The 15,937-nt window shown below is 36.8% G+C and overlaps 1 protein-coding gene across 1 annotated transcript in view; it reads right to left on the bottom strand.

Annotated features, from left to right (window-relative positions):
• LOC118745023 overlaps nucleotides 1-15,721 on the bottom strand; it is an 89,759-nt gene extending 74,038 nt beyond the window's left edge. Inside the window, exon 1 of the mRNA XM_036478536.1 lies at nucleotides 14,121-15,721. Coding sequence (XP_036334429.1) covers nucleotides 14,121-15,152 — 1,032 coding nt within the window. The 5' untranslated portion in view covers nucleotides 15,153-15,721. The remainder of the gene's footprint in view (nucleotides 1-14,120) is intronic.
• Nucleotides 15,722-15,937: the final 216 nt, after the last annotated feature.

Here is a 15,937-nt window from a genome sequence, read left to right as displayed (position 1 = left end):
ACACATTTACACTTTTGTTTTTGTAGTACGGCATAAATGAGTAGTTTGACTATTAGTACTGAGGACTTTCTGATGACAACATTGAGGGGAAAGTACTCAATTTTTTCCCATGGCCTGAACGAAAATGAGGACTTTGATAAGCACTTTTGTGATTAGGGATAATGATAATATGAGTACTCATATGATACTCAGCTGTCTTGTAGGGATACATTCTTTATATTCATAAATATTTGTGTTTGGTTGCTACAGTGTCATACAATGAACTTCACTTATCGGTAACCCGTTCATTTACTTTAACAAAAAATAAAACACTTAAGTATCTGTGCAATAAATGCGACGGCACGCATACTTCGCAAACAAGCATAGGAACCTATTAATACAGTAACCCACGGTTAATTGAGTCCCGAATATTTTTTATCAATAACTCAGTCAGAAAAAGAAACTATACCATAAAGCGAGTCTCAGTTAATTGGTCGAATAAAAGATTGTGCAATTTTTCATCTCCAATTAAGGCGAAAATACTGTAGATATAAATATTTTTTATATTGCAGTGCTAATATTTGCTTTATCGTCTACAATTACTAAATTACTTTCGGTTTGAAATAAATGTACTCAACAAACATTTGTTAGCCGTTCGTGATTACTTAAAAAGGTATTTATGTATGCATATTCATAGATACATGAGAATATATATTTTTCTGTACATACATATCTACTACATAAGAGTGAATTCACCTCATTTAAATTCGTAATCAATATTCCGCTCAACATCTCTATAATTGCTGACAATTAATTAATTAATAAAACCATTGATAATAATTTAATGAAGAGAATTAAGATTGAAATGCATGCACATATGGAAACATACTTACATATGCATACGTCTGAATAGGGCCTTACATCATGTGTGTGTTACTTCTCAATACTTGTAAATAATGACTTACGTATGGGCTACATAAGAAACTTACTACAGGTACTTTTTTCGTTTCAAAGAACACTTGGCACAGGCGTCCGTCGATTTTCATACTAACAGAACTTTATCGTAATGGCTGACAAGCTTGATGTGGAGTTCTAACCACTAAGATGAACGGATATGCAGTTGGACGTCCACACTCTGTAAAGGGAATCTGAGTCTATTCATCTAAAAGATGTTCTGACATCAACGCAATACAATAAATACAATAGAGGGGATATGGGTGCAGGAAATATTTTATGTAGTCTGGAATGTTTACTCTAGCTGTTATGAGACGACGCGCCAAAAAACCATAGAAAACAGATTACATAAAAAAACTTCCACTCACTACCTTTTCTTCGATTTGAAACCCGCTTTAAATATCACGAAGAGAAGCTGCTTCTACGACCCTGTGTTTATGTTGGGAATCCAAGCTGTTCGAAACCAAACAAGGTTTTACAAAAAGCCATTTTTTTTCTTCGGACTTCTTCAATCTGATGTTGTAAAGTATAACTCATACCGCTAACCTGAATCATGACGGCACTAGTGATATAGGGTGATTCAAAAGATGACGCAGATCTTTGACAGCAATGTTTAATGTTTTTCTTTATTTCAAACAATTGGTACTACAGGCTTTGGCCAGCTTAGCCATGGAGCGAAACTCAGTTTAACAACGCGTAAAAAAGATGCTACGTTTTATAAAAATGGTCGTTCTTCAAGAAGTACATTGTCCGCTCATCATCACGATCGATGATACACATTTTCGCCTAAATAGATACGAGAACACAGCGCATGAAATAATGGCCCCATTGCGAAAGAAGTTTGTAGGAGGCACTATCTCACGAAACAACGAGGATCCATTACTGTCGATAGCTCACGATTTGATTTCAAATTTGAAGAATGAAATCATACGCGTTAGAAATGAAATACAGTCCGAACTATACCAAAAGGTCATGGACAAATTTGATATATGAAATAAAAATAATAATTTCGACAAATTTTGTTGTGTTTTATTTATAAAAGAAAATCTGGTTTAGCGGTAAACAAGGACAAATAATGTCAGTATGGAGATCAAGCAAAGAATAATTTTAGGGAACTTTCGGGATCGGCAGGCAATTGAAAACTAAAACCCTCCCTTTACGCACAAAAAACACACTCTACAAATAGCTAACCACGTCCATCCTTTTATGTACAAGGCGCAGAGATGTGGAAGATATAGAACAAAGATGAGATGGCCTTGGGGGCTTTCGAGATAACTATTTGAGCAAGAGGCCCCCTCTGTGTGAGCAACGCGTATTGAGCGGATGAAATAACGACCGGAAGGTTTCACTCACAGAACAACGCGGCGACTCGACTGCTTAGCTGAAAATTCCGACTTGTTGGGATCGTATTTGTCGTTTGAACAAATACCCATTGCTTGGAGTAAAGTGAGGTCTTTGGGCCTTATGCATAAAAAGTGAGCTTAAGCTCAGACTCAATTTTTGCACTGAAAGGGTGAGCTCAAGCTCAAGAATTTGTACTGAAAATCGAGTCGGAGCTTAAGCTCACTTTTTATGCATGAGGCCCTTTATTCCCAAAATAGGGAAATATAAGTTCAGCGTATTACAATGCTGAATGGTCTGTATCATATGGAAGAAGACTACATTAGATCAGCGACATTGTTCAACAGAGCACCCAGCGCTAATTAGTACGCCTACCAAAGTGTTAGGTCCTGAGGGGCTGGGAGAGAAAGCGCATAATGAAGGTTTTTGCTGGTATTGGGACACTTATGACAATGCCATATTTCACGTTGGCCACGCTGCCCGAAAGATTCTAGAAATTATGCATAAGGTACGTTCAGACGAAATCTCTTTAGGAAAATTATGCACACGGACACTACGGTGTTCAGGGTTAGCCTGGCTGGAGAAGTATCTAACTTTGCATCTGTGGCACATCCAAGGGTATATCGTTCCAGGTTTTGCAGTAACCATTAAGCGAACTCGCAATCTGATACGAAAAAGGTATGAAAAAACGAACAGAACAGAAGGGGATTTACTTAATAAGCTGGAAAGCAAAGATATGTAATTGCTGGTTGGAACTCAGTCTATGGTGCTAACATACATACTTAAGTATGAATGCCTAACATATGTGCATAGACATCATCAACAACCCAATATGTTTCCCCTAGCTGGAGAAGATGACAGTATATAACACTCTCTATTTCTGTCCAAGGTAGACTAAGAAGCCGATTTATTTGCACAAATAAATTAAGAAGGGATCACAGCTAACTTCTCTATCTTTCAACAGCGTTCTCACATTTCTACTTTCTAGGGCATTCTAGGGAAAAATGCATTACACTTCCAATAGTTAAAAAAAAATGTGCTTTTTGTGTATCGGAAGTATTTTCAACTCTTCAAATAGACTTTTCAATTATTTTTTTATTATAATATTTGTAATGAAATAAAAAGCAAGATGTTGGTTTTTTTTAACTTTTAAAAGCAATTATTGCTTTCGAGATATACAAAACTTACGTTTACGGCACGACACAATTATGGAGTTAGCTTATCTAAAACATTTATAAGTAGAACTAGTTTTCTTTAATTAATCAGTTTGTTTTCACAAATAAATTCATATCTGTAAGAGTAAACAAATTTTGTTGTTATATCTTTAAATACGTAAAGTGCTTTTTTATAATCTTGCATTCAAACCATGTCGATGTAATGTCGCTTTGATTGATGCATTGGGTGCAGGTTTATTAGTATACCCATTATAATAATTTATTTTCATTGTATTTGACTTGAAGTTCTATAAAAGTTTCGCGATTTCTGTACTGTTAAAATTATTTTGAGAAAGGAATCATTTAAAAGGTCCGGGTCTTTATTTAAAAACAAATGCACATGGTTGCCAACTGTTAAATATAAGTTACACACATATTAAAATGTAGGTGCCAAAAAAAAAGTATTTGAAAAAGTTTGTATCAAAACATGTTTCCAAAAAGGGTAGCCATCTCCATAAGGAATTCAAAGAAACATCTCTGCACGTTAAGCGACAGGCAGTCATACAAATATGCTTTCAAATGTTCAACTTGAATCACATTTCTTACAATCGGTATATTTACCATGACACATACATACGTATGTATGCAAGTTTATAATGGAAGTAGTTTAGTAGCAGTTTTATGCGCAAAACTTTTGAACAGAGTGGCCACCTAATTACAGTACAGCTGATGGTTTAAGCCGCGAAGTGTAGTAACATGATTACGACTGGCATTGAAAAGTTAAAAAAAAAACTGTGTTTAATTGTATTAATATCAGCGGCCACACAAAAAAAAAAGTGGTGTGCTTTTAACCAGATCCACCTACCGACATGTATTTCGATGCACTGAACCCGAATCTAATGTCCGTTTGATTCATATAACTCCCAGATCGAGTAAATTACGCAATTTTTGCAAATAACTCGAAATTTAGGTGGTGTACGAGTCAAACGGATCTCATGGTCGGATTCGGTGGGTAGGTTTGTCTGATTAAACGCACACACCACTTTTTCCTTGTGTGCCGGTGTATTTAATCTATGGTAATATACGCCCATACGAGTTTGAAAGGAAAATAGCAAATAAAATTCTTACCAGATTTTACCAGAAATCGATGCAGCACTCGAAAAACTAATAAAAAAGAACGTTGCCGAGAGAGTAAATGAAGTATTTTCTTTCACAGAAGTAACCAGTTTTAATTCGAGGCTTGTTTTGTTGGTAAATCTGTCAAAAAATCACCCAAATTGTAAACAAAAGAAAAGTGCACTAATGTAATGTTGAAAATATTTATTTACTTGTATAAGTCGATTCTAATGAATTTGTGAATATTTCTGGTTATTGACATGGGTGTTTAAGTATAAAATAAAAATAATAGTTTATAAGCGAAATTCGGAGGTAATTTTTTAGTTGTCAAAAGTGGCCATTTTTACCATAAAACGATCGCGTACTTTTCAGTGTTATGCCGAGTTTCCAGCATTAAAATTACAAACAATTGAAGTCATTTAAAAAATGTCATGTGGAAATGAACTTATTAACTATTTTTTGTACGTAATGACACGATTATTTTTTGATACCCAACTTTGTCATTACAATTTTTGCCATTTAATGCCTGGTGGAAATCCAGTAATACTCTCTCGATTTGTGGGAATTTATCTTTTTTACAGTTTTTCTACCCCGGGATTAAACCTATGATTTTTAAAGAGATTTGCAAATTTGAAAATTCATTAAATAAATTAGAAGGTAAATACATACATAAGTACAAATGTACATACGTATAAATACATATGTATACAAAACTTTAAAAAAAATTTAATTTATTACCTAATACCATCCAGTTTTGTAGAGAAAATGAATATTCATTCCCGCATTTAAGTTAACGGCACACTCAATAAACCTTTCGCTTCACTGTCGCGCACAATTTCGATTCCTAAATGCAATTTAACCAACCATAAATGCGTCATATCAATTCACATTTTTCTACATTCTTACAAACTATGTAGGTACGAGAATACTTGTATACACACATCCAGACGAATTTATGTTGATACAAATTTATCAGCTTGTAGAACAGCAAAATTCTTCTTGATAAAAATGCAATAAAATTACTAATTATTTTTTGTGTTTATTGCTTCGCAATAACAGACAAGCGAGAAACGCTAGGAATCTCTCTTTTTTCAAAGGTATTTTTCAAATATTGACAGAGGCTTTTGTTCGATTAGGGAAACAAAATTATGTAGAAGACTTTTTACAAAGACGAAAAAATAAAAGACAAAAAGCGAAAAATTTGCACATCTATATACAAAATAAATACATTTGGCGGCCGCTGTGGTTTAGTGTTTAGCAATGCGCGCTACCACAGGGCCTGGGTTCAAGCCCGGTTCAACACAACATCAAACAAAAAAATCAAAACCGGTTTTTTCTAATAGCTGTCGCCCCTCGGTAGGTAAAGGCAAACCTTCGAGTGTATTTCTGCCATGAAAAAAAGCTTTTCATAAAAAAATACAATCGGTGTAAAAATGTACGTTCCTCCCCATTGTGTGACAACATCAAGGTGCACGCCACAAAATCGGAGGAGAAGTTCGGCCAAACACTAACATACATATGTGTAAGCGCCAGTCTATTATGTATACAGAATATAGTAAAACCTGTTCTTACTTTGAAGATACCCAAATTGCCAAACGACGTCGTAACGAACAACAAGTAACAAGTGGAAAAATTAATTCAAATTACTTGCAAAAAAATCAAAATTTTTTCTTACAAATTAATTTTTTCTCATTGCTCCAACTTTAAGCTCGCGCTATGATTGCAAATATGCATTTTTATCAAAAGTTCTTTTTGGTTTGACTTAGCTGGATATTTTTCCATGCATCTGCGTAATTACTTTTTCAGAATTCGATAATCCGTTTTTACTAATTTTGACCGCTGTAGTCCCATAGTGTGACGTCGTTTCCGACTCGTTTTGGTGAACAATTTGTTCGCCGGCGACGGTCGCAAACGACTCGCCGGCGAACTCGCCGTCGGATGAAAAGCACACTTCGCCGGCGAGTCGCAAAAACGGCTTACCGGCGGGTCGCAAAAACGACTCCCCTGCAGCCCGCAAAAACGATATACCAGCGAACTGCAAAACGATGCTCAAAATTTATACCAAATTTAAAGTAAAAGTACAGTTTTATACCAAATTTAAAAAAACTTCATACCCACCAATTTTATTTTTTATTAATAAGGCCCATAGAGTGAACTGTACCTTTATAAAAAAAATATAAAGTAATCTGAAGAGTATTATGAATACTGAAAAAAATATGTAGGCGGCTTAATTTTCTGAGTACAAGTGTACATTGTGGATTCCATATTCTGTCATAATAAAAAATTGTCATAATAAAAACGGTTTAATATCCATATGAACTTAAGATATATAATAATGTGGGCGTGGAACTTGTCCAACCCAGACCTAAGGTTCGTCAAAAAAACTTGTGGGTTCGAAAGAACGGATTCGTTTCGAGTTCACCCAAACGACATCACCAGACCAACGTCGCAACGACTTCGATTCGATGAGAAAAAACGACGTCGGAGCGACGTTGAATTTTGTATGGAAAAAACGACGTCGTTTCGAGTTCACCAAAACGACTTCGCCAGAGCGACGTCGCAACGACGTCGTCTTCGCCCTGTGGCAAATTGGGTATACATAGATCTATATGGGCAGGCTGTTGCTGAAATTTTGAAGTACAAAGATCGCGCAACTCTGACATGTTCACAGCAGTCTTTTCCGTTAAAAGAGTGCCGAGTTTTATTTTTGATAGCATACATTTTTGTGTTAGAAGAGCATATGTAGGTACAGACACATACATACATAAACTCCCAAGCAGTTGAATAGAGACAATGATTTTTCGCTCTTTTCATTTTTTACTTAATTTAATTTACATCATTTTTCAGTATGCAGTTTCGGAGCCCATCCAATTCTAGTAACATTTACGTTTAAGTACCTTACAAGTGAAGGTAAATTTGAAGTCAATTTCAAAACAAGTAAGAAAGTCTAAGTTCGGGCGGAGCTGAACATTAAATAACCGGCGCAAGTATTAAATATATGTTTTTTCACCTTTCCAAAAGTTACACCTAGATGGTAAGCAGGGGTGTATCAATTTTGAGTAAATTAGCGTCCTTAAATTTCGAAATATTGCAGTTTCAAGCATTTCTGAAATTTACCATTATATGAAAAGCGGCCGTAATTTTAGTCCGATTTCAATAATTTTCAACGTTTTGCTTTTATGTGGCAAGCACAATAACCATACCGATTTTGGTAAAAACTGGTAGAACGGTTACCGATATACATATATGTGATCATAAGTGGGCGGTGCCACGCCCATTTTCCAAAAATTTACCATAAACGTATTTCTTGGCAAAGAATTGTTGCAAGCATCAATTTTGAATACATTAGCTTTAATATTTACTGATTTATCCAAGATTTTGTATTTCTCTAAATTACCGTTATATGGGATGTGGGTGTGGTTATTGTCCGATTTTTTAAATCTTCGGCCATTTAGTATGCTGTATCAAGGTTAACAACTGTGCCAAGTTTGGAAGAAATTGGTGCAGCGGTTACCAAGGTATACATATGTAACCATAAGTGGGCGTGGATACGCCCATTTTCCCAAAATTTATAATATTCTTATTTTTCGTCTAAAAATTATTGCGAATATCAATTTTGAGTGAATAATCTTCAGTAGTTACTAAAATATCGCAGTTTTCGTATTTCTAAAAATTACCGTTATATCGGATGTGGGCGTGGTTATTGTCCGATTTTTTAAATTTTCGGCCATTTAGTATGCTGTATCAAGGTTAACAACTGTGCCAAGTTTGGAAGAAATTGGTGCAGCGGTTACCAAGATATACACATGTAACCATAAGTGGGCGTGGCGACGCCCATTTTCCAAAAATTTATAATATTCTTATTTTTCGTCTGAAAAATTATTGTAAGTATCAATTTTGAGTGAATTATCTTTAGTAGTTACTAAAATATCGTAGTTTTCGTATTTCTGGAAATTACCGTTATAAGGGAAGTGGGCGTGTTTACAGTCCGATTTCGCCCATTTTCAATACCAACTTACCTTGGATTATCGGAAACCTACACACCAAATTTCGTTGAGATATCTCAATTTTTGCTCGAGTTATCGTGTACACGGATGGACGGACGGACAGACAGACATGGCTTAATCGATTTCTCTTTTCATTCTGATCATTTATGTATACATTTATCTATATCTATCTCGATTCGTTTTGGCTGTTACAAACAACCGTTATGTGAACAAAATTAATATACCCTTGTGCAAAAGTGCGCTCGGGTATAAAAAACTGCCGTCAAACTATCCTATCTTGAAGGCCGTTCGAAAGCCTACATTAGCTCGATGAACTATCCTAACTTTGTACTATCTCAGCTTTGTCAGACAAACTATCTTAACTCCGACGCGCCTGTTTTTGTATCGGTTGTTATGTTGTGATGCTATGCAGTTGAGACACAAAAAATAGACTCGTCCAATTTAGGATAGTTTGTCTGGCAGCGCTGAGTTAGTACAAAGTTAGGATAGTTCAAAGAGCTAATATAGTTTTTCGCACGTCATTCAAAATAAAATAAATTTACGGTTATCGACCAGTTGAGATGATGTAGCCCGGGTAGCTTTGAGGTACAAAAAAATGCCTCGTTGTGAACTGGTAGGCACTGAAAGCGAATAGTTTTCAGCGAGCAAACTACACATACGGCAGTTGACCTGCAATGCCGTCTACTACAGCATCCATGTAAGGTATGGAAGTCCGAGTGTTGGTTACTGATGGGAGAGAGACTCCATCGCCGAGTATTTTCGTTCGCATTAATCCCCATCAAAGCTAGATTTTTCAACATCTCGTTCATATGCGTCATAAGCCTCTTCTATGAGCGCTTAGAGCGTACTTACGAGCGCGTTATAAAAATCGTGCTTGCGAACTTCAATTCCTCGATAAAATGTCCGATAACGACTTCGCCGGGGTCCGAAACATAAGAAGATCAATGAAAATATATGGTTATTTCCGGTTCGAAAAGACGAGATGTACAGTATGTATGTGAAAGCTCAACGCCGAAAAGCTGAAATCACAACAGACGGCCAGAATATAATCCACTTGACTCTTACATCCACTATGTATGTATGTATCTGAGAGCACTCTTCAATGAATCAATCCCGCGCCAAAATCCTTACAAATATTATAAATCCGAAAGTGAGTTTGTTTATTTTTTACGCTTTCACGCTTTAACCTCTTTAACCAATCATTATGAAATTTTATACACTGGTGTCATTTAGTCCAACTTAAAATATAGGATACATTTAATCGCGATTGTGCAAGAGGGCGTGGCACATCCCATACAAACGGAGTTTTTCATACTGCATATCGCACGAAATATTTGTGATAGAGTACTGGAACTTGGTATAGAGACATATAAAATCAATTCCACAGTCATAGAGGAGGGCTGGCACCTATTTAAAAAATTAACTTCAACTTGAATTTAGGGAATTATTTTTTTGAAAGGTATATTAAAAATGGATGTCAAGAAGCTTAAAAAGTTGTGGTTTGAAAATATTTCAAATTTAAATTAATTTTTCGCAAGCTATCTGAAAAATAAAAATATGGGAGTCAAGCATATATGTAATACTTCTATATTGGCAGTAAGCTAACTTCTCAATGTGTAAGTATTCCAGAATCAAAGCGAGACAGTCTAGTACTTTTTTTATCAATGTATTGTGTACTTGAGTGCCGTTTTTGTTTATGTGTTGTGTACATGTTTATTTATAAACGTTTGTGTTCCTTTTCTTTCGTACGTGTTTATTGATATATCTGTACTGTAGTGTTTTCGGACGGTACTAGCTCTTACTGCCAATATAGGAGTATTACATATATGGAGTCAAGCAAAAGATTGTAAGGAAACCTTCAGATTGTACATTTAGAATTGTATTGTTTAAAAATTATATTCAATTAATTTAAATAAATGACTACAATATGGGTGTCAATCTAGCTGTTTTTGAAAAGGGTTTTAGTTCTAAACAACATGAAGGACAGACAGTTGCCACCCGAAAAAGCCAAATTTTACTTGAATTAATGGAATTAGATAATTGGAATATGTATAACAATATGGTGATCAGACCAAAGGTCCTTAATAAAGTTTTAGTTGAAAATATTTTGGAGAGGGTTGCCACCTTTTTTAAAGTCGAATTTAAAATAATTATACTCAATTGAAGTGTCAAACGTAAGAGTGCTTAGAAATGTTCAGATTGAACATGAAGAATTTTATGAGGTATTGAAGACCACCTGTCTTAAAAATAACTTCAAATGCAGTAATATTATATGTAAGTTAAATGAGTTATTAAAATATATGTAGGTATTAATCGAAAGTCTTGAAAAGGCCCTCTTTCTAAGCTATATATAATAGCAGGGTTTCCACATATTTGAAAATTCAAATTCAATTTTAGTTAAAGGAATTAGGTAATTCAGCATATGCACGTATCACAATAGTGTGCGACGAAAGAGGTTGAAAAAGGTTACCAACTGTTCAGAAAGATAAATTCAAACTTTTCAATAATTTCAATGAATTATTGCAATGGAGGTATCAATCGAAATGGTTTTGAAAGGGCTTCATTTCTAAACTACATGTAAGAGGGTGATCCGCATTTTCGTATATTTATATTTGAATTCAGGGTATAACTAAATTGTAAAAGTATCACAAAAGAGAGGTTTAAGAAAGTTTTAGTTTGAAAATATTTTGAAGATGGTTAAAATCATTTAAAATCTCCTGTTTTTGGCATAGTTTAAGTATGTTGAGATTTCGAACACTCAGCGAAGTGGGTGATGGCGATCTAGTGGAGCCATATTTCTCTCTGATCACATACCGCCGTTGGATTCGAATTTCAAAAAGCCCGAGAGGAAAACTGGTATGAAGAGGAATGTCACGAAGCTGAAAAAGCCACGCTGAAAAGAGGCGATTCACTATCATACGACTTCTTGAATGCTGTAGCAGATAATACTAGCTGCAGGACTAAATCGCTCAGGTATAATCTTTTTCAAGAGCACACAATTACTGTATGAGCTTTGCAACGATAAGGACATAGTGCAACGGATGATGCCCAATTTACCAATGAGGTATTTAACCATGTGCCATCACCACGTGTAATTGATATTTATATTTCATATTTAAGAATGTCTAAGTTTTCCTAACGTTTAAAATAAACCCCATTAAAAATTATTCTATATCTATTGTAAGTCCTTCCAAAAACAACAAACACATTCACAATTTTAAGAAAATAAACATTTTTGAATTTAAAAAATGTTCAATCGGTTTACGCTTCCTATTCTTATGAATGCGAAATGCTTCATTTGAAAACAGGCAAAATTACCAAATATGACTTGGTGTAGCCGCCACCTGGCACGGCCTTTTGGAAATATGTATGCTGTATATTTTACAAAAATAAACATTATCCATTTCGAGAAGCGAGATTTATTATTAAAAGCATCACTGCAAGGCAATGCATTTTATTTTTATGATACTAAAATAAAACAAAAAGCAAAAATAGATCAGAATACATTTAGTTACAATATCTGTGTGTTTATGGATGTATGTATATTTGCATATGTACATTAGGGTGCATCATACAAAAAAAAGTTGCGGTTTTCCACCGGAAATACAATTTTTTTTTATATTTAAGACTTCTGCCAAACTTTTGCGGAAAAGCATGAGCTTGGCCGATTTCAAAATACCTCCATATTTGACATCGGGGGGGCAAAACTACATCAAGTGCCATTAAAATATATTAAATTTCCCACTGACTTATAGGCAACTATGACCACTTTGTGAAAAATTGCATGAAAATGCTGAACTTTAGGGCCTTTCGAGCCATGTCTTTCCGTTGTCGTTTCTATGACCAAAGGAACATTTCTAGGGGGAGTCTTGCTTTGTAGCTTAATAAACAATTTTCTCCATACAACCAAGGCGCAGTCTAATGTGCAGACATGAGCAGAGAACGAGCACGCAATGGGCTAGCTTTTCTCAATATTCATCGCAATCTGGGTATTAATGACGACTCAGTATTTAAAGAATTTTAATCTATACTTCGGTAAATTGCATGTGACTTTTTTTTGAGTTTTGCTAAATTATATCCATAATTAAATACAATATGCTGAATCTCTAAATAAAACAATGATATTTTTGGTTGTTACGAATGACTTAAGATCAGGGACGTGAACCGGATGAAAAATTTTGTCGGTTCGGTTTAGCGGTTCGAACCGTTTTTACACTTTTGGATTGGTTCGTCAACGCGGTTTTTTGGTCTTTGAACCGGGGTTTCGGTTCGGTTCAACGGTTCGAAAAACAAACAAGTAATAAAGTCTAAGTTCGGGCGGAGCCGAATATTAAATACCCGGCGCAAGTAATAAATATATGATTTTCACCTTTCCGAAAGCCACCGCAACATGGTAAGCCGGGTGTATCAATTTTGAGTAATTTAGCTCCTTAAATTTCGAAATATTGAAGTTTCAAGCATTTCTAAAATTTACCGTTATATGAAAAGCGGCCTCAATTTTAGTCTGATTTCAATAATTTTCAACGCTTTGCTTTTATTTGGCAAGCACAATAGCCATACCGAGTTTGGTATAAATTGGTAGACCGGTTACCGAGATACATATGTATATGTGATCATAAGTGGGCGGTGCCACGCCCGTTTTCCAAAATTTTATTATAAACGTATTTCTTTTGTCTTTCTGTCACATGGTAGGTATTACCATGTTTAACAAAAAGAAAAAAAGTGGGTTCATTTATCTATTAAAACTTGGTTGAAACGAACCTTTAAACCTTTATGGAAAGCGGTTCGGTTTTCGGTTCGGATCAAACATTTGTGGAAAATTTCGGTTCGGTTAATGGTTCAGTTAATTAATAGAAAAAAGCGGTTTCCGGTTCAAAACCGGTTCGGTTCAGAACCGGTTTACGTCCCTACTTAAGATAGAACTTGGCCCCCCAAAAGAGGAATCGTGCGGCCGGCCCTGCACCCTAATATACAAAAATGTTTCCAAAAATATAATTCTAATTTTCTACTTAAAAACGACTTCAAAATTTGAATATGTGCGCGCACTCATCTTAAAATATTCGTGCCAAAAGCATTTAATTTCATTTGAACTAAATTCGACAACAGAAACAAATATATATACATATATATATAAAGTGTACGCGGTTTGAAAAAAACTTAAGAAAAAAAAAACCAAAACAAAAATGAAAGCAATTATGTAAATATCGGACAAAACCCGACGCGAATTTCTTTCAATTTTATTTCGCATTCACCTTACACTTCGTATACAGCTTTTGTCTAGCTCATCAGTTAAGCTGCAAAGTTGCCTGCCCGCCCGGTTTTCGTACACCTGCCTAGCCACTTCTGCTGCCCACCCAAAACACCTTGTGACTCGTTGTCCAACGTCCGTCCAGCGTACATCGCATTAACCCATTTGAATTTACATACATATAACAGTATTAAATTAAAACCTCATCGCATCAACAAACTTACTTATTTCACGCTACAAAAGAATCTGGCATTCCAACCCACTCTTTATATAAATGTACATAATATGTATGTAAGTATTTTGTCTTCGGTATTCACTCACCTCGGACGAGTCTGTTGAACGCCGCCAGCCTTGCACCATTTCGAATGGATCCACAACGGTTTCTTCCTCAATAATACCGTCTGGCGTTGCACTTTCCATTACATATACCAAGTCCACTTCTTGCGGCGCTTCCGGTCCATGCTGCGCCTCATCCATACCAGTCACATGCACAGCCCCGGCCACACCAACGACATCGGCCATATCTATTGCCACCCCCAAGCAATCGCCGGCACCATGCACACCAGGTGTGTCCATTGCTATGTCAAGTATTTCGCTTACACTTTCTGTCACTGTCGCTGTGGTTCCTTCTTCCCTGCGGCCATTCTGCACTGGCGTTGTCCATGGTGATGGTGTGGGCGCGGGTGTTGGTGGTGTTTGTGTTGTCGTAAGTGTTTTAAATTTTCCCAAAGTCCCATTACATTTTGCTGACGGCGCTTCATTCCAACTGCATACTTTGCGCGACTTATCTTCGATTGCCCTATTTTCTACACCAGCTGTGCGCTGACGGCGTAGCTGATATCGTGGAACGCGAGATTTCGCGGCATTGGCGGCGAGAGCGGCGGTGGAGCCGCTTTCAGTGTCACTGCTAGCGTCAGCAAGAGCGCCTACGGCAGCGCCGCAATTATAGTTGTTGTTCGTGTTGTAACTGAAAGCGCATTCATCGCCATCAATGCATTCTACATCAATATCAAAATCGTCGATGGCAGGGGCGACGGCATTAGCCGCGTCAACGTAATAGGTTTCCATTTCTGCGCACGTTGTTTGTGTGCTCTGTTCGCCTTTCCCCTCCGCGAGCGGCGGCGTTTCCGATTGCTGATACAGCGCACTGATCCGCTCCGCGTGCACCTCGCGCATATGCTCTATAAAAACATCGAATTGCAAGCAAATACCAGCGCAAAAGCAACAATTCATGCCATAAGTTTGCGCATCGGGGGACACGGTAATTTCGCCACATTTTCGAAAGCAAGCAAAATCCTCCAATTGCCAGTTGTTGACTTGTTGAGCCAGCAGAGTTGAAGACACAACACTCATCGTTGCGGACGCCAGAGGCGAGCGAGCGCGTGCGAAAGTGTAGCCGCCTAGATAATAGTTGGGACGAAAAATTTAGCCAAAGAAGGTGGTAAAATGATTATGCGCCGCCACCCAACAGCAAAGCCCGGAAAACTTACACACACACGCGCACGTACGTACTATACCCTGACACGCGAAAGTGATTTATGCGCGGAAGACGCGGCGATACAAACATTTATAGATACTACTCCAGCAGTGGCGCTTCCGATCAACCCTATCAAGTGTATACGTTGAAATACGCCCGAAAAAAAAACACTTCTAACGCTTACGCTTTTACGCACGCTGACGTATTTTTTCTTCCTAAAATTTTCTCTACTTTTTATTCGTGTAATAAATAAGCGCGTTCACTTTTCTTTGATTATGAATTTCATTTCCTTTTACACCAAAAATAAAATATACACACTAGCCAAGGTTTTTGTTTATTAATCAAAAGACAGGCAATTTGTAACGTCCGTGCGCGCCTAGTGCTACCAGCCAACCGATTCAATGTTACTCGTTCCACTGCCGGCCATCAACTAACTAGTTCCAGCTGATGGCCGCAACTTCGGCATAGCGAATACTCAAAATCGAAAACACTTTCTGCGCTGCTGCGCGTCACTGGCGGCGGCAGGCGCGCGCTCCGCCTCTCGTTGAATGTACTACGCTACGCAGTGTTTATCAAGCTTTGGGGGGCTGGTAGCGCTGCTGCTACCACATACTACTACTCGCAAGCAGACGAAAAGCGTCAGCATTTTTAGGGGTGTGAA

This window comes from Rhagoletis pomonella, unplaced genomic scaffold, assembly GCF_013731165.1.
Source record: "Rhagoletis pomonella isolate Grant_MI unplaced genomic scaffold, Rhpom_1.0 Rhpom_scaffold_00008, whole genome shotgun sequence".
NCBI lineage: Eukaryota > Metazoa > Arthropoda > Insecta > Diptera > Tephritidae > Rhagoletis > Rhagoletis pomonella.
This window is presented reverse-complemented; position numbering and strand designations above follow the sequence as displayed.